Here is a 20,678-nt window from a genome sequence, read left to right on the forward strand (position 1 = left end):
AAAATAAAATTGAACAAAACACTTTGATAGCTTGCTGCTTAAATATATATATATTTTTTTGTATGGCATACGGTAGCCAGACTTTAGCTCTAACAGGCTGTCAGAAATGTTTAAACTTCCCATTACATACATACACAGCTGAAAACGGCAGCAAAAGTTTTGTTGCACATGCTGATCTAATCAATGAAACTATGTATTGGCATAGAAGGGGCAGAGCCCGCTTTAGGCCCCGCTCACACAGCACGCTACACATCGTGCGCGCGCTTATGTGTGCGCGCGCGTTCATCTCAGATGCCTGGCGGAAAATGGTAGTGTTCAGTATTGAAACTACCATTGGCTGCAAAGTGCGGCGTCGACGCTGCTGCAGTAACGGGAGTCTTTTGAAACTGTGATCTCCGGCTGCAGCAGCGTGACGTCAGTTTCAGCAGCCAATCAATGTCCAGACGTTCACATTGATTGGCTGCTGAAACGGGGGACGGGGGACTGCACCTGGCCCCGGAATATTCTTTGCAGTATCTGTGAAGGGAGCAGATTAATAACAGTGTGGACCCGGGAGGCGGAATATATCCAGTCTAACAACATACACTAAAATCAGGAGGTGTTTTGTGGTTCCTTTCTTAATAAGTCATTTGGAAGTCTCTTTCCCCAACTCATCTAGTACTATTAACAGACATGGTCACTCTAGTCTCAGTATGTCCCTGGCTCTTTCTCCGTACTCATTTAACAGAACTGCAGGCATTAGTGGCAGTGCTTTTATAATAAAACCGACCCCACCGGTCCCCTCCGCACCCCCCCCCCCAGTCCCTGCTGCACCCCCCACCCCCCCGGGGCCCGCTGCACACACCCCCGGTCCCTGCTTCCCGGTCTCTGGTCCCCGCTCCCTGCACGCCGCCCTGTGTCGGCCTACTATCCCTAGCTAGCACCAAGAGCCGCGGTAGCAGCCGGCACCATCGCAGCCCCCTCAACCCCACCAAAACACCTTTGCCTGATCGAGGCGCAAACCGAGATTTGGCCCGCACGGCCGCCACGCCCGTTTCCCACCCAGTATATCAAGGAGTCGCCGATGATCCAAACCAGCGAGACCGTTTCCACGCCTAGCGCGGGCCTAACGTAGGACCAGTACCTGTCCGACTCCCAACGCCCGATCCCCTGGATCACTGCCATTGCTGCGCGTGCCGCCTCCGTAGCGGCCCCTATCCTGAACGAATGAGTCCCGAATTGCGTCGCTTCCAACCCCACACGCTCCAGGCATGCCCGAAACACCCGCAAGAACTGGTACTTGGATAATGGTCTGCCGTCCCTATGCAGAAGCAATGACCCTTCACCAGTAGGCCCCAAATCTAAATACGCCCGAAACGCCGCCACCGGGCAAATCTTACTGCCTGGCACACCTGCTCTACCTGCTTGGTCCGTCTTGGATCGCCAGATGTAAAGCTGCAAAGAACCTGAACTGAGCACCGCGTCCCTAGCCTGTAAGCCCCCGCCCCCTTTCTTAGATGCACAGACTATCTCCCCCACTCCCAATGCCCCGAAGAATGCCAAGGTGAATGGTGTGTTATAAAGCCTCGCTTCGAAAACTGAAAACAGACTAGCTCGGACATCTGTACTAGCCCTTCCAATATTGCTGGTGTCGCTGGGCGGAGCCCCCCTCATCAATCCCACCAATGCCCTCTTGACTATAAACGCCTTTGTGGCATCTGTCTTCTCGCCTAGCCTCAAGAAGAATGATACCCCGCTCAGCTTCTTTATTATAGACCTCCCCGCTAGCCCCTTGCCCGACCTACCTTGCGAAGTCCGAGTACGTGCGCTTCCCACGTACCCGGAGCCACGGACGCTTGCACTAAATTTGTCACGCCCCTCAACTCCTGCAGGAGCTCCCCTAGGGCTGCCAGTTTGTCAGGCTGGAGCCTGAACTCCATCCTCCCTGGATCAATTTCAATCCCGAGAAAGCTAATGACCGTTGTTGGCCTCACCGTTTTCTCCTCAGCCAGCAGGACCCCGAACTCATGCGCCATGGACAAAAATTCAAACAGCCACCTTGCGCACAGCTCTGACCCTGCTGGACCTACGAACAAGAAATCGTCTAGATAATGCATGCACCCTGCGGCATGTACCCTGCGATGCACCACCCATTCGAGGAACGTGCTAAAAGTTTCAAAGTAGAAGCATGATAGCGCGCAGCCCACAGGCAGGCACAAATCGACGAAGTGCTGACCATCAAGCATGCAACCCAGCAAGTGAAAGCACTTAGGGTGTACTGGCAGCAGTCGGAAAGCGGACTTTATGTCCGCTTTCACCAGCAATGAGCCCCTACCCATCCTACCCACTAGCGCTGCCGCCTGGTCAATGCTTGCATAACTAACTGAGCACAACTCGCGATCGATACCGTCATTCACTGATGTGCCCTCGGGGTGAGAAAGGTGCTGGATTAGCCTGAACGCCCCCGGGTCCTTCTTGGGAACCACCCCCAGAGGCGAGATCCTCAAGTTGGGGAGAGGGGGACTTATTCAGTAAAATGCATGAGTGTCGATTAAGTGCAACTGCGCGTAAATTCCTATTCAAGTCAATGAAATGTTGGCACTTAATTGAATAAGCCCCATGGACCCGAACATGTTAACCGAAACTCTAGCAAATATGTTCTGTTGATAACTTCAAAGTGTGGTCAATGGGTTAATATTTGTAAACACACATTGCTTTTTAGTGAATATTATGTGATGCTTTTCAAGTGCAGTTATTGAAAAAGCTTAATCTGTTTAAGAGCCCAATCATTTCACTGTTTATCTTGACATCCATGCAGTGTGTGACTATGTACTTACCTGCCTATATACTTTCTATTCTGCCATACGGAAGTAGTTTTATTACCCTAGAATTATAATTGCATTATCTACTTGAATGTTTCACCCAACTACAGTCTATGATCTTCTTTTTATTTTACCCTCTTTGTTTGTAGTTGTTCCAGCCACACTTTGTGCTCGCTTACTGTTTGTGTCGCTGGGCTCTGTTAACACAATAAACATAAAAACTAATAAAAGTTCATTACAGTACATTTCCAGATTAGTATGTTGTATAAACAATACACTGTTGATCTAATACACCTAATAATGAGACATTTAATTTACTTACATATCAACAGTACTGCAAAAAAATAGTGCAGTGAGGATGCAGTGTACACATACATCATGCTTACACATCAGCTGTAACAGAGCAAAAAGACAATTCACGCCACAAACAAAAACAGAGAAAAATAGATAGAAATTATTCTACGTTCTCAAATATCAAATCACATTGTGCGCTTATCTCCACATACGGATGTTTTTGGGGCATCCTCAGCCTCTAAATCGGGTAAGTAATGAAAATGCTAAGGGTATCTCTTCATCCCTGCATCACGTATCCGATTTAGGGGCTATTGATTCCCCTGAAACCTTGTTGCTGCCTCTCTGTTCTCATGGAAAAGTTTGTGTCCGTAACTGTAGAGATTTTATAATTTGGTAAGAATATTTGAATACATTGCCTATCTTTCTATGATTATTTATGGTGTGCAGTGTGTCTTTTTGCCCGATTGCAGATTGTACCTGAGACACTACCCACACTCGTGATTGTTGGCATTGCTTGCTTATGCGTTGGGTTTGACTTGATATTGTACTGTATGTTATATTTGGATGCTAACACCAGCTATTACAGTAGATAAGACTAGGCAAAGAAGCTGCAGAAGCCTCTAGTGTACAGTATGTTTCTGTTTAGTTTAAGCACCTTTTCCCCTTGTGTCTTGCAATTACGTATACCTTGCTCAGTACGCTACATTGTTTTCCATAGCTTACTGTATATCTTCCCAGTAGAGATGTGCAAATTATGTTTTTCATATTCTTTTTTCCTAAATTTAGCATTTTTGCTCAATTCTTGGAGAAAATGTAACTTATTTCCCCAATTGTAGCCAGAATATCGCCAGCTTTTGCGATGAAATGGCAGTATGTAAGGAGTCATGTGACCTAAATTTACAGTCATGTAATCTGCACATTGGTTTTTAATGTTTAATTTTTTTTTGGGGAGAAAAAATGAATAATTTGTTTGGTTCGCGAACTTTCGCAATACCTCCGCACATCTCTACTTCCCAGAAAAATTCCAGAAATAATGCCTGAAGTATCTGTTTTGTTTTTATTCTTTGCAGGCAGCCCAACGATGACACACAGAGATTTGACATCTTCTAGTCTGAATGATGTCTCAGACAAACCTGACAAAGACCAAGTAAGTATTTGCATGTACTGTACTATATGTTCTTGCACTGTATTTTCTTATACTTTCTTTGGGGGTAACTTGGAAGAGACTGAGATGTGAAGAGTTTAAAAAAGGGATGCAGATAAAATCTGTTGTGACATAGATTTGCCATTACTGTCCTGTCATTTCATACACATGTAAGCATTCTAGAAAGGATTGTTTGTGTTTGATTCATTTTAAGTTGGAAAGTGCCCACACCTCTGTTTGATGACTTCTATAGATGTATTAAAGCAGCAATACTACATTCCCCCTTTTTTTCCCTCTTATTTTTAGATTTAAAGCATGTGATACTGTATAATTCTACATTCTTACCTAAGCTGGCAATTATTTGGTCTTGCTGTTATAAATCTGTTAAAATCCTGATTGTGTGCCTAATAAAATGGCCGCCTTCTAACTTTGTGCTGCAACATTATATTACTAAGTGTAATACATTATTATTATTACAGCTTTTAGAGCAATAGACCGTCTGCTGTTTGGAACACAGCAACAGATCTGTTTGTGATACTTTGTTGCTGAAAGGCAGTTATTGGCTTTCTTTTAGATTAGAAAGTGCCCAAACCTCTAATGATTGATGACTACTATCAATGTTAAACAGCATATGCAACCTACAGTTTACTGAAGAGATTACTACAAATATACATTCATACATTTGATGCATTCAATAATGTCATTATTTCATCTTAGTGGTTACTGAGAACTGCCACAACACCTCCCTATAACATCCAAACTGTTTTATGCTGTAAATTGTAGTATTTTGCTTGCAATAGAAGTTTATATCCCAGTCACTCCATACTTAATGTAAACAAACATATTTATTCAGCAGTCACTGAAGGGGGAGGGGGGGGGGATTCAGACGCGTCTCCATGGCAACGCGGCGTGAAATGACACGCGGGGTCATGTGATGTGATGTCACCGGCGTCAAATAACGCCCGCGGGTCACGTGACCCCGTAGCGTCATTTGAACTTGCTGCCAAGTAGGAGAGGGGGCGCGAGACCAGGGGAGGCCAGGCAGGGGCGCAGCATCAAAAGTTTGCGCTCCTTTGACCTAACCCATTAATGAAAAACTTGTCTAACTTCAAATGCTTCATTGTTTTTGCATCAAATTCTTAGTTAGGTGAATTATACTTATAAGTTTGTATCTGCATTTGGCTACTGTTGGAAACACATGGCTTGACTCTCACACATGGCATTTTCCTTAAAGCAATCAGTTGGTATGACGTCAGCCATGACAATCCACTGCTGTCTTGTGGGGTTATTTGTAGAGATGGGTGAATCTTTTGCCAACATTCGAATTTGCCTCGAATATATGGCGGTTCTTCGCAGTCGCGGATATTTGTAGCTTTGTTTTTAAAAAGTGACATTCACCTACCTCTGTGTATGCATTACAACCGTCCGCCACACATTTGATTGCAAATGTCTATACCAGTGATTTTCACCCGGGGTTCCGTGAGCAACCCTCAGGGGTTCCGTGGCCGACAGGGCGGAGAGCTGGGACACCTCTCCCAGCTGTCCCAGGCATGGCGCCATCCCACATAGCAGTCACCCGGCGGCTCCTGAGCTCAGCAGCAGCAGGAGCCGCCCGGTAACTGCTATCCTTCTTCTGCCTGCTCCTGCCAGCACTGGAAGTCGCTTCAACTTCAGGCTGACGGGAGGGAGAGGAAGGATCAGGTAAGAGCGTGAGCTCTCACCAGCTCCCTTATAGTGTGTGTGTTTCCTTAAAGTGAGAGGGGGAGAGTAAGTGTGTTAGAGGAGGGGTGTGTGTATTTATGTGTGTGTAAATGAGAGCGGAAGAATGAGTGTGCATAGAAGAGAGAGGGGGAGAGGGAGCATAAGGCGGGGAGTGTGAGAGGTGAGGGGTGGGAGGGCAAAGGGGGTGAAAGACGGGTGGGGGAGGGGGGTAAGGGACGGATGGGGGGGAGAAAGAGAGAGACTGTTGGGGTTTGAGCGACAATTGGGGCAAGGGTTGGGGTTCCCCAGAATGTCACAATCGAATTCTGGGGTTCTTTGATAAAAAAAAGGTTAAAAACCACTGGTCTATACATTCAATTCGCTGAGAGGGAGACCTATTTTACTAGAATGCCGTGTGCTATATATATCCCCTCAAACTACACAGAGAGACATCTGTACTCAAAACAGAGCACACCTGGGATATATGCTAATAGGAGTCATTACAATATAATTTGCATATTGGGGCTAGATTTAAGGGTTAAGTGTTAAGGTCTTAGGTTGCAGTTATCGGCATTACCCAAAATGGCCCAGAATCCCCCAGACTCAAATAATCAACTAGTGATAGCAATCAGTTTTCAAAAGTAAATCTAACACGTGCAAGAAATAGTTAAATCCTAATATCAAATCTTTAAAATGCAATGTATCAATTGATATAATAATCAATTCAATGAGTGACTGTATCACATAAATGAAAAATACTAAATGTAGTAACGGGTGCAGCTCCTCTAGCAAGCCTTCCAATATAGGCTAGAAAGAGGTCCAGTAATTACAAAAACAAACAAACAATAGAAGTGGGGAGTGAAGGTTTTCATTTTATCGATCCTTCGGGTTTCCTTCCATGATAAACCTTGAATTTTATTTCCTCCAAGCAAATTTTGCTCTGCTTAGTCAATTCTGTACCTATAAAAATCAGAGCCTCTGTGGTGATCTCCAATGTGCTTGGAGACACTACTGGTTTAAAGTTCCCTTTTTATGTGTGTGACATGCTCCTGAATTCCCACTTATACCTTTCTCCCCGTCCTTCCTCCCCGTCCTTCCTATGACTGGAGTACACAGGGACATTACAGCAGATACCATAGACTATGAATGTAGTTTGCAAGAAATACATTGTAGTATTACAAATCAACATTTGCTTTAGTACTATTAGACTTAAATGAGGTCTTCACTTCTGTTGTATATTTTCAGACTGGATCATTTTTACACCTATAGAAGACTTTTTCCTTTTTTAACCTGTCTCAAGTCAAATTAGAAAGATCATAAATATATTCTTATGAGTTTCCCTGTATTACAATAGATACGCTCCCCCACACCACAGGTCGTTTTTAGAAGAGCGCCAACTTTTCAACAACTATTGGCTCTGACATTCACCATAAACGGGTTAAAACATGTACAGTAACTAATAACTGGTTAAAAAAGGAAAAGGGCTTCTACAGGTGTTAAAATCGTTCAGTCTGCAAAGATGGGACATATTGGTTAAAATTCTGTAAAAAAAAATGCCATTGTTTAGAAGAATGAAATAAAAATGGCTAGGTGCATTACTGTTTTACTAAAGTATATTTTTTCATTTCCAAACATACATTACTGCATTGGCGCAATGTATAGTATCTATCTATTGTGGCACGGCGGCCTTGCGGCAGGTCAGTAAGACACTAGACATGGTATGAAACGTTAACTGTAGTGGTTTATTAGCCACAAACAAACATTCTCCGGGTGCACTGTCCCTTTAAGAAAACCAAATCATAGAAAATAAACACCTATTCCCTTTAGGGAAAGCTAACTACACCATAGCTTTCGCCCTCACTAACTGCATGGCCAACTAAGCTGGTTCCCAAGCCAAAACATGACCTGGCATATTCAACAATGTAACACAGTCTCTGCATACAACAATAAAGTGTTTTTGCTTATCTGTCAGTCCTTTGGAGCAAGCGTCCCTGCTTCAGCACAGCATTGCCGTCCTTCTTCTTAGGGGAACTCAGCCCCACCTTGAGCCCAGAGAAACTCCTCTGTAACCAGCTTCCGCAGCTGGGGAGCACTTCTATCTCTCCCCTTCTCTGGGGAAAACAGTCTCTCTGTCTGGAAGCTTCCTGTGTCTTTTAAAACACTTCCTCATTCAGTTCATTCAGACCAGGCTGATTGGCTTCAGCTGCTGCTTTTCTCTAGGGAAGATTAACTCTATGTGTTGCAAAAGTCCTATAGCTGCCCTATTCAGCCCCTAAAGGACAGTGATGGTATCACACTATCTAACTACTGTATCTCCATCTCTGTCGGCCTATCGTCTATCTTTCAATCATCTTCATATACTGTATTAGGTAGGTGTTTATAGTTGGTTAGCATTGATTTTTCAAACTGACAATAAAACTCTCTGCTTAATGTTAACCTAATCCCTAACTACAGATCTGGCCAAAGGTGATATTCTAAGATGACTTTGACTTGCTTGCAATGCCCGTCTATCACTGTTCAAAGATTACACTGGCTAAGTAAATATACTTTAAAGAGAGTGGAAAAATAAGGCGACGCTCATTACGAAATCCGTAAACACAGTTCAGCTTCAGTTGCATTATTTGGCTCCAGAAAAAAACAGTTTCCATTCTTCTTATTTGAAGCTGAAGATTATACAATACTCTACCGTATGTTTAATGTCTGTGAGTGGCTCGCACAAGACTTTATACACGAATTTAACTGCCTTATTTGACACACAAAGTAATTTCTGTCTTTGTTTCCCATTACTTTACTTTTTTTCTTTAGTGTGGTGCAAAATAAAAAGCGTTCAGGTACCGTATACTGCAGCAGTGGTTAGGAAATGCTGCATACAGATGCAGCGGCCGTTATTCGAACATCTCACTGAGCCTTTTTTGTGAACTCTGCAGTATTCCACGCGGCATTCACTCGTTATTCTTCCGTGAACGCTGCAGTGAATGCCGCCAATCACACAAGTCACACCTGTGTTTACCGTTGTTGATTTCTTTGAATTACCTGGATTCTGATACTATAAAAATCTAGAAAATAAACGTTGTTTTTACTAGTTACAGTATATACAGTACACTACCAGCAGAACTGTACTACTGTGATGACACGCATATGCGTTTCAACAAGTTCCAATTAGACATACACGCATGCAGAGAAATGTGCTGACACGCATGTGCGTTTTAATCAGATTCCAATTAGCCATACACGCATGTGCAGAAATGTGATGACATGCATACTGTACTGTACATTATGTGTTTCAATAAGTTCCAATTAGACATACACGCATGCGCGGAATATATATTTTACATTTTACATTCGGAAGAAGAAGCGAAAGCGACGTTGGATTTTAGTATTATTCCTTTTCCTTTATTATCCTGTACAAATCCAACATTTAATTAGTTAAAAATACTTTTTGTTGTGTGTGCTCATATTTTTATACTTCTACTGTTAAAGGATTTGTGTATGGCTAAGGAGCCTCAGAAAGGACTTCTTTCCCATGTACAGTATACAGTATGAACTCGTAACGTTAATCTTCAAATTACAATTACACACACTTGAAGTACTGTACTGTAAGGCAGTAAAAGACAGGTTGAATTGCAATTAGATTTTTAAAACTACATCTCGCGATCGCCCACTTGAGTTTCTTGACGGTATTGCAGACAACGCTAAAATGCCATTTTCTGCACTCGATAAAACCACTAGTAAACACGCGTCTTAACACGGTAAAGTTTGAGGAAATCATGCAGCACGACCTGGGTATGCCCAGGAATACAACCCGTGAAATGTTCAAATAACGGTCTGTACCTTTTAGAATTTAATGGTTTAAAATGACAATGGAGAAAGAATAAGCAGCTTTCAATAGTACCAAGCAGTGGGTGTGTGTGAAAAGGGAATAGGAATAAATTGGGCTGTGTTGCTTGAAAATTTACATACTCTGAACAATTTATTGGTCCAATGAAAGCTTCATATTATAGATTATTATTATTATTATTGAAAACAAATTACTAAACCTGTCGACTTGATTAATTCTCCTGTGATTGATCAGCAAAGATCCTGCTTCCAATGGTTCACTAAATGGTCGCCTTTCAGTTTCAATCAATCCTTCAGTAAGTGTAACTCAGCAGTTACAATATATCCTGATATTAATAAGGTAGCACTATCTATTGTTGCAATTTGCAGTTCAAACTGCTGGGAATACTGGCAACAAATGATCATAAATAGGAAAGTGTTGCAAAGATCTTGCACTGCTGGGGAGGTGGGTTAAAACCTGTTGTAGAAATCAAAGGATGCTCAGTATATTTAAGCGTATAAACAATAGAATTAAGAGTTAAGTTTAAAAAAAAATGGTACAGCTCAATCACGTTATAGCGCAATCCGTTACAACACAGATCCGCTTATAACGCGGTCTGAGCGTGGCACCCGTTTAAAAAAATAAATACTCTTTTTTTTTTTTGGACAAATTTTAATAACACATCACAGGTACCTTCTATAAGATGGTTGGTAGAGAGTTCACCTATACTGTAGCTAACAAATTATATATATCAGTTCTTTGACTCAATCTCCTAAGGTAAACTGATCCGTTTCAGAAAAAGAACTAACATATACAATCAGTGGATCGTTAGAATAAATTGATTACATTCTATCTGGCGACCTAATTTCTACTTGAAAACTCCAGTTAAATATGAATAACTTGCCAGTTATCTTACTGTCTGCATGTGTTATCTGAGCTCTCTGATACAGCTTGGGATGGCAAGAGCCCGGTTTGATAACTTAAATCCATTTGGAGAAGACCTTTTAAAATGAGGATAACTAAAGATTATTATGTAAACAACTGTATCTAGTAACATTGGATATATTCACAAACATAGTTGGAGATAAAACTGCAATGACACATGAACATTAGGTAATAGGTAATTTTATAGGATTACAATTGTTTTTCCTGTTTAAAACAGGAGGATATTGATTTTCCCATACACAAATAAAATAGACAACTAAATGACACTTTATATGTCATCCATTGCTGCTGCATATGTTTACAGTTTATAGAAGTCAACTCAATTTAATTATCCTTATCATACTAAATAATGCATTATTTTACGCTACAATGTAAGTTCCTTGTCCAATACAGTTCAGTGTGCAAGGACAGGGATATATTAGTGATCGAAAGCTGCATTGGGGAGGAATGCAAAGACAATGAGACCAAGCAACACACACTATTTTCTGCCCCACCATTAGCAGCAATGCTTTGTGACAATACCAGACCACGTACCCCTTTTCATAGTCGGCATTCAGGGTGCTAGGCTTCCTCCCTGCACAGCACACACATGCAGAGTGTGCTGTGAAATCAAAATTGGCCAATCAGAGAGGATCTGTCAGGCAGCGAGCATGCTGGGAGATGTAGTCTTTGGGTGTCAAAAGCCATAAGGGATTTTCACGATCCCGGTTATAACGCGGTCTCATTCTGTGGCACCCAAGCACCGCATTATAACGGGGTTCAGCTGTATTATCTAATACTACAGAACTGATTTATTTTAAAAAACACACATGGATTACCCCTTTAAAAATCGCACAAAATTGCTGATCACCGCTTTAAGTTTGACACAATTAACACATTTTCCTTGGAAATAAAATGTGTATAACGTGTGTAGAAATTCATACTGTACAAGACTGACCCTTTGCATTTTTTTTCTTCTATTTTGTTGCAGTTCTTGACCAAAGACCCGCATATATTAGTTTACATGTATCTTTCCTTCCCTTTTGCATTTGGGTATCTCTGCATTTTACACTGCAAGCGTGTGGCGGGGCTGAGCGAGGTCATGCTGCCAGTTGTCAGATGGCACAGGTGTGATTAGAGGTGAAATGATTTCACCTTCAGAGGGAAGCAGCTGCTAAGAGACTGCTTTCCATAATCCGATTATGAGCACTAAGCAGCAAGGGCCTCGTCTACAGCGGCAGCAGTGAGAAAAGGTGGTGCTATAGAGCAGCTCTGTGTGCAGAGCAATGAGTCGAGCAGGCCCCTGGGATGCAAGGAGGGCATCTCCTTTTATTAAACAAATACAGCCAATAAGGGACTGCAGTTGGGAAATATCACAGCAACTATGTAACAAAATATATAGAAAATATTGCATTCAACAATTCAGTAAAACTAAAGCCCTGAGCCTTATGTAACTTTAAGAACATCTTGGCATCCAGGGTACCTACGTATATATATAATTGTATTTATATAGTGGCAACAGTTTATGCAGCGCTTTACACAATTATAAAGCAGGGAAATGAGCAGCCAGTAAATGGCACATAAAGCAAAACCTGCCAACGACAAAGAATCACTCTATACTTTATGACCTGTGATGTAATTATTACTTCTCAGAGATATTTGTCAGGTCTGCTAAATTGAAATTGTGATCTACGTGCCTTTTTTGTTACAAGACCCACAGTAATAATATTTAATGACAGTGGGTTTCGTTTTCTTGCAGTTGTTGTAGTGGGTTATACTCAACATTGCTTTATACTGGAGAATGTTCATTTTCAGGTTGAATTCCAAAACAGCAATTTTTAAACAAAGTTTTCAAAAATTAGACACATTTGAGAGATTTTCTCAACTAAAAATAATTATATTATACAACACCTAAATGGATTATGCTTGGAAAATTCCTGGCATAAGCATGTGCAGGTCAAGATTGGCGATCAATCCAAATAGCTCAGCTTTGGTATACTGTATGGTACCTTTAGAATTCTATGACATGTTCTAATAGATTTTCCCTGCAGACATTATTACTATAATCCACTTCTTTACTTCCATTAACATGTTGGCAATTGGAGTAATTTTCCATTGAATTAGATACAAACCGTCTTACTTTAAAGCTGCAAATTCACAAAGTGACTCAGGTTGACTTTTAGTAAAATATTGTTATTGTTCAACCAATGAGGATGAAAACAGGAATAAAGAGCTGAGCAAAATGCATTGCTTATGCTGATTTATCCCCTTTGCTGCTGGATTGGTGTTCACACTTGAGATGGATCAAATTTGTAGGATATATATCATTACTAATGTTTTTTTTTTTGTGTTTATAACATTTTATGCACACACAAATCTCAGAATATTTATTACTAAAAAATAAATTATGCATATCTGGTTATTAAATTACAGCAAAGTTGTAAATTGAAAAAGTCTATAAGATTGTAAATGATCAAGTAAGCTACACTTGGCCTGTATGGGTTTTTTTGGCCCACACTAGTACTGTGCTCTTTGCACTGCAGTTAGTCAGGTTCTACTTCTACGTTTAAGTTATTAATAGACTGACCTGCAATACCACCTAGTCACCGAAATGTGAAAATATCAAACACAATTTATACTTTCATTGCCAACATCGACGTTAAAGATCTAGAGGTTGAGCCAAAAGTACGTGAGCACTACACTATGTTGTTTGGGTTTCACTGAAATGTGAGATACAGTTGCATTACTTTGTATGACTTCCGTCAATAATACCATTCTAATTCTGTATAAAGTTATTTTAATAACAATGTGTAATTATGAAGAAAAAAAAGACTACTTTTGGCACTGACCACTTTTGTTAATGAAGTACCTGCAAAGCATCTTATTTGTACCATAGCACCATCAGATAAAGATACTTTTGGTAGAATGCATCAATAACTTTAGTAGCATTAGGCACATTTTCCTTGCCAAGAAGGACTAAAACATTTGGCATGTGTAACTGTATTTTTGGCCACGCTTATATTGACAGATTAAACATGTTTAATGTTTAATGATACTGAGCATTTCCCTTCGCTCTCTCACCGGTTTCCTTTAAGGAACATGTTTTGTATTGAGGAGCCGATGTAATACTCTGCGGGCCTTTGTTCTGTTGTAGTAAAAGTATCAGTCTGTTGGATTATGCATTCATGCGCAGTACTTGTTGATATTGCAACATGTTCATTAGTTAGGCATGAAGAGTTCAATAAATATGTACAGTAGATTGACTTTAGTAAGTGGGGATTTCCAGTCAGTTTTTCTTTCTCTCATGGACTGTTCAGTGCAGCAAATGGCTTCAGAGCAGCTGTATTCTGGCAGTCATGACAAGGATTATGCATCATAAAGGCTCCACCCACTCCTCAAAAGAAAGTAGTGTACACGACCTGATCTTGATTACACCACGGAAAAGCTGAGCTAATGCAATTGCAACATCACGATGAACGGAGGTAAACTCTTTGTACTTCCCGTCTCAGATTTCAACTGAGGTGGACAAAGAGCAAAACCAAAACAAAAACAATATTGAGAAAATGTACATGTTAACAGTAACATTATGGTTTGCAGCTACATGTTTACACCTGGAAATTAGTAGTTACTGTATGGTGCAGTGATTGCCACTTAGGGGTTATTCAGGCATACGTATCCCTTATTCTTCTAGCAAGAACATTTTATCGGAAGACAGGTGGAGTCGTGAGGAGAAGGGAGCACAGTGATGGTAATAAGCTACATAAAAGGTGGAATTACAGAGGCTACGGCTAATAATTATGGAATTGGATTTGTGATTTTTTTACATTAGGTTAAGAGACTGGGCTTTTCCAGAAGATATTGCCTGTGAATTATTTAGAATACTGACCCAACTCTCGTCCTGCCGACTCTGTGTCTGTATTTTAACATGAAAAATCCAGATTGGTTCTTTTGACGGATCCGAGTCAGTAAAACAATAATGCCTGTGTGTTTTGGATAACATTTTATTTAAAATAGGCTAAAGAATATTAAAACTTCCTGTGACTTGCAGTATTGTTCTGTACATTCCTTAGTGCTGTTTTCTGCGTAAGTTAATTGATTTAGCAATTGCTATTCCGTTTAACACCTTCCCGGGCTGGAAAACACCTTATGGAATATTCAGTTGCTGTAAAATATTATAGCCTTTTATTTCAGCAAAAGTAAAAAATTAGCCAATTACTAGGACTTTTCTGTTTATCAAACAGAGTTGTTGCTATGGAGTAAATATTATAATACATCTTACTTATTCATTTACACAGAAAGCCCCACTCTGTAAGATGCAGAGACAGATAGTGGGTAATTGTTGATTAATCCCTCATGTTCCCCATGAGGTAGCCTGAACAGCATGCAGGCCGGCACGCCAGGGACCAGAAAAGCTATTGTTACAGGGGTCTCAGACATCTGCAGTTGGTTTGTAGTGGAATAAGCAGTGGATGGATTCATATGAACCTGTGTGGCCTCTGGCAGATATGTTTATGAGCATATTGTTTGAAAACATAGTAATTCATTTATTTCGATTTTCTTCGTGACCCGCTTTAATCGACTGCAACAAGATGGATACGTAAGTTAATTACTGTAGCTTTCATTTCAGGGACCAATTAGTTGCAGGTGATGTAGCTCAAGTACATACTAGTGTGTACTAGGTTGTTGATAAAGCATGTTGAGTTACTGTAATTTATAACAGATGCATTCAATGAAAGTGATTATACTGTATATCAAGGTGTTCCCTCTACACTAGATTTAACAAAGCAAGACACTCCATGGATTTCAATAGAACAATTATTTGTATAAAACGTGCTATTTTTTGCACTATTCTTTGTATTAAAAACTTTATTAATACAACATTAGTAAGTACATACAATACATTGGAGCAGGGGTGTGCAAACAGAGTGGGCCCCCCTCCGCCCCCCCCAGGTGCACGCGATTTTCAAGGGGGCGCGTGGCGTTTACAGAGGTCCCACGCTCTCCCCCAAGGTATTTAAATTAAATGCCGGGGGACCGCGCAGGGCCTCTGTAACTTTCTCCTACCTTGTCTTCGGCGACACGTGGTCATGGTAACCCACGGCAACGTGACGTCACATGACCCCGCAGCATCATTTGATGCCAGAGCTTCGCAGGGATGGGGGGCGCAAGCAGTGGAGGAGAGCAGGCAGGGGGGCGCAGGGGGAAAACCCCTTCATTAGAGGACAATGTTTTCCAACCATTAAAAGTATGCAAATTTGTTCATTTCCGTAATGTATTATACTGTATGTACTACTTATGTTGTGTTCGTGTATATAGCATCGGATCTAGTCCCACTGGGGATTTCCATTTAAGATTATTACACCACATTTGTAGCCTGGAGACCTTAAAAAGTAGCATCCGAAGTCTGCCATTTACATATCATTGTTTTTATCCCTAACGTTTCCCGTTTTTTTGCATGATTTTGGAACCTGTGTTGCATTAATGTTGCATCAAAAATTACCTTTCAAACCTTCAATGCTTCACAGTGCAATTACATTAAATACCTTTACTTTTGCTATTACATTTACAGTACTTGGTTGACCATAAAATTTACGGCACAAAAGTGCTTGCCCGAATTAGTTAATCTAGCCATGGGGGTTTTATTCACTGGACTGCTCTAGTGGTTTAGCGCATACTACACACTATTCCTTTCAGTTTGATGAGCAAACAATAAACGTAATGTGTTTGCTGAATGAGACCATTCATGACCGGGGAGGTTGGCAGGCGGTTCCCCTCTAACCCCTGCCCCGTACCTACATGTAACATACGAATAAAGACAGGAAACTGGTCTCCAATGAAAAGATTGCACACTTTCTACTGTATGCTGTTTTATATTTGCATGGTATGTAAAACTATGATATACTGTACTAGTTGGGGTGTCTTTCCCCCCCTTTTTTTTGTATAACTTTACCTTTGACATAAGCTCATGGGATCATCATTGACATCAATTTGCAATCTTCTCCTAGCCTAATGTTGTACCAGGGGACTAGGGAATAGATTGTGGTAGCCAATTCGGCAAAAAACTAGTGAATATTTCAATAGTGGGTAATATATTTTTTTATTTGAACTAGCAATATATTTTAAAGACCAGCCCTTTCCTTAATACTGGTTGACATGAAGATGATGAACCCATTGCTCTCGAAAACCTGCCTGTAAATATATTTTGTTAGTCCAAATAAAAACCGTATCACGGTTTGCTTTTTTCTCTGCTTTGGTTTTACTAACTGCAGCTTCATTTGTAAAGTAGAAAATAGTGACCTGACTGGCTTGGTGGGGCCGCGGGATTTCCCGGAGCAGGGCTGTTGCATCCTGATTGGCTGCATTAGCCAGCAGCAGCCAATCAGGAGGAGGTGCCAGGAGCCTGGGGATGGGGCCAAAGAGCGGAAGAGACAGCATTGAGCTGAGAGCGAGGGTGCGTGTGTCGCTTGAGCGCGTCACACCTTTCACCATTGTGTCCAGTATTTTTGGAGAAGCCACCTGACAACCCTATATGTACAGTTTCTTTTTGGATGTTATATGCATTGATCTTTTTTGATCAACATCATCTGGGTGATAGTATGTTTAGTTTATTGAAGATATTTTTTGATTTTGTAAAGTGATCTTAATAATAAATACAATGTAAATAAAATTGATATTTAGCTAATATGGCTCTCCCTGGAGACTTGCACATACACAGCTATCCTCTCTTTCCCACATACACTGGCGACACACTTTATTCGAGCTCGGCTAGTCCCACGAATTCGGGTATACCCGGGTGTATTGAGGTTTGTGACTGTTTTCTGCCCGAGTGCATTGAGGTATTTTCCAGGCAGGGATTGAAGCATTTTATTCCCGCTGGCTGCAATACTGCACAGTATATATATATATACTGCATTACAATTCATGAATTTATGCCATCTGGTAGACACGCGAAGCATTGCAGCCTATTAAATCCTAATCATTATCATTTAAAAGATCAGCCGCCTGTCAGCCAGGCATGAACCCAGGCTGGGAAGGCAAACGCAACGGGGCTTGTCTGAGGTGAGGAGCGGCGCATTCCAGGTATCTGCCAGGTACATACTGGGTATTTGCTCGAATAAAGTGTGTCGGTGCAGTATATACCGCACCGGTGACTGCTAATTCATCACTTCAGTAATCATTTATCACATACAGTAGTAGTGTAACAGGATTCCAATACAGATGAGTCAGAGATTTGACACTTTCAATAAAAGATCTTTTCCTTAGTGCTGCTTTTCCCATCATTGTTTTGCAGCAGTGATACAGTACGTGGCGTTGTTAACATCTACCAGCCAGCCACAAGACTGCTTTTCAGCAGCATTTTCATATGCTTTCAACTCAGAAAGAGCTTACAATAGTGATTCATTATGTATGGTCTGTTCAGAATATTGATGCACCCTCTAAACTGCAAACACACATAATACAGTGCCTCTTGTAGCTGGGAAAAAAATGGTTTCCCGTTTGCTGGAAGTGTGTGAATACGTTTGGTGAGCCATGTCGTTCAGTGCGACAAAAGCTGAGATAAAACGGCCCCTTTGTGCATTTGTTTGTGGTACCTTTTTCAGCCAGTGTTTCCATATCAACAGGAATGATATGCCAATTGTAATTTAATGTAATCTAAGTCTCTAAGAAGATTGGATGTAAGTGCTTCCTGTTGCTTTAAAGGACCAGTTCCCTCTGCCCTACCCCTTCTCCCCCTACTTTTTTTGACATGTGTAACCCTACGTTTTTTCGCTTAGACTGACTTCTATATGCTAAGGCGGGGGCCCACATTCTACTGACCAAAATGTATTAATATCAAAGACCTATTACCAGAGATATATAGACATAAATATGATTCTGTATGGGAGGATCATATACATACAGTGAAAATACTGGCACAGCTGTGTGCCAATGTCTCTCAGAGTCCCCATGACCGTGTCATAAGGGGCCTGAGTGTAGGTGCCGGAATAGTGTTGGAGCTCTTATAATCAATGTTAACTGTAGCACTGTTGTATACATTTGGCCACGCTCGGTAGCACTCCTTTTGACACAAATAAATAAATATATATATATATAATGTTGTGGGGTTAGAGCTTGCTGGGATTGTGTGTTCATTAACTGTAGCATGCCTGTCTCTTCACAAAGACGTTGGTACCCTTGTCTATAATGAAGATCCCCTCTCTGTTTACTCACAAGTCTCTTAGTCTAGTAGGTTATCAGGTCGCCGCATCTTTCTGAGACAGTGGCTGCTCTCTCTTCAGGGTCTCCATAGCTCTGGTCTCCTCAAGCTCCCCTCTCTTAACTCCTCCTCTCTTTCTGCATTCCCTGGGTGCAACAACCTCTGATCCTTTGCACTGATTGGCTGTAATGTCATGTGTCCCTATCTCAGCAGCACAGACTTCTATGAGTTGTAGTCCTGCTGCTTCTGCTGCTGCTGCTGCTGCTCTCAGTCATTGGCTCATTACCAGCAGCACACACTAGAGAGGAGCCACCCAGGGGGCAGCATGCATACATACAGTAGCTGTATCCTATCAAATGGGTTACACATGTATAGGAAGCTGAACCGCAATAATTTCAGCTCTTTCTCCGCAACTAGACTCAACAGCACTGACTTCACTTTGGTTTATGGGCCTGTTCAATCACATTAATAATATTCCTTGTATTATCTGATTGATGCCTGGCGTTCACTCACAAAACCCATTTTGTCATAATGGATTAACCTAGGAAGTATTGGATTCAAACTATTAGCCATAATGTTATAATAAATGTTCAAATCCATGTTAAGTAATGAGATTGGTCTATAGCTACCACAACATAAAGGGTCCTTACCCTCTTTGGGGATCACCACTATATTAGCTTTCGTCATCTGTGATGGGATTTGTTTTCCACTGAGAAAATCGTTAAATAAATCTAATAAATATGGTCCTAGAATTCTGATAACATTTTTATAATACAAATTTGAGAAGCCATCTGGGCCCGGGCGGGGCCTTTGATGGCTTCAGTGAGCTAATAGCCCTTATTAGCTATATTTGGGTTATTTTTGCGATTACATTTTGTGATCTTCCTCTGTTAATTTTGGGAGGTGACATTCCCTAACATAATCCTATATCTGGGACCCAGCCGGGGTCCTAGAGGTTGGGGATGAGTTATCTAAGTTATAGAGGTCCTTGTAGAATTGATCAAATTCCTCTGCTATCTTAGTGGGATTGTATGTCACTTCTCCTCCCTTCATTCTAATGGCAGTGACCAAAGTTCTCGACCTAATCCCTCTGAGTTTATTTGCCAACAGACCTAATACGTCTGTTGGCAAATCGTAATCGTAATACATCTGTTTAGTCCACTTCAGGTCCTTCTGTACCTCTTCTAATGGTAAACTCTTGAGTTCTACTCTTGCCTGATATAGAATTGTATAAACTTTCCTTGACGGATTTTTCTTGTGTGATTGTTCCAACTGTACAATTTTTTCTGTTAGGGTTTTTTGTTTCTCTAGTTTTATCCTCTTTCTGTACATTGCTATTGAAATAAGCTGTCCTCTAATCGTGGCCTTATGCGCCTCCCATAGTACTGCTGTTGATTCCAGAGATCCTTTATTAATATAGAAGTAGTTTTTAAGCAACTCTCCAATTTGAGAGATGATCTCTGGGTAGTTTAATAGTAAGTGAAGGTGAAAGAAACGGTGCTAACTCTATTAGTGTACACTTAAACTTTATAGTGAGTTTCTTGATAAAATCTATTGATTTTTCAACAATGATAATGTGCTTAAATAACGTGCAAATGATAATAAAAAGTTCAAACCCCCTGCTCAGACCCAGCTGGTAGGGACTGGTTTCACTAGTCCCACAAATCGTCACTTTCGTTGTAATCCAGGGGGAGCATGGAGGGAAATAGAACAAAAAGACAAAAAAACAATCTAAGTGTAGACAGTTTTAAATTAGTGTAAAACTCTATGTCTTGTCTTGGTGTGTTAACTTCAGGCTCA

At 41.0% G+C, this 20,678-nt stretch overlaps 1 protein-coding gene across 7 annotated transcripts in view; it reads left to right on the plus strand.

The window, feature by feature from the left end:
* Positions 1 to 20,678, plus strand: part of SLC4A4 (solute carrier family 4 member 4) — a 289,901-nt gene that overhangs the window by 210,168 nt on the left and 59,055 nt on the right. For all 7 annotated transcript variants that reach the window (XM_075607963.1, XM_075607983.1, XM_075607994.1 and 4 more), the window contains one exon: positions 4,166 to 4,242. In XM_075607963.1, the coding sequence (XP_075464078.1) occupies positions 4,166 to 4,242 (77 nt within the window). The remainder of the gene's footprint in view (positions 1 to 4,165; positions 4,243 to 20,678) is intronic.

Source organism: Ascaphus truei, chromosome 1 (genome assembly GCF_040206685.1).
Source record: "Ascaphus truei isolate aAscTru1 chromosome 1, aAscTru1.hap1, whole genome shotgun sequence".
NCBI lineage: Eukaryota > Metazoa > Chordata > Amphibia > Anura > Ascaphidae > Ascaphus > Ascaphus truei.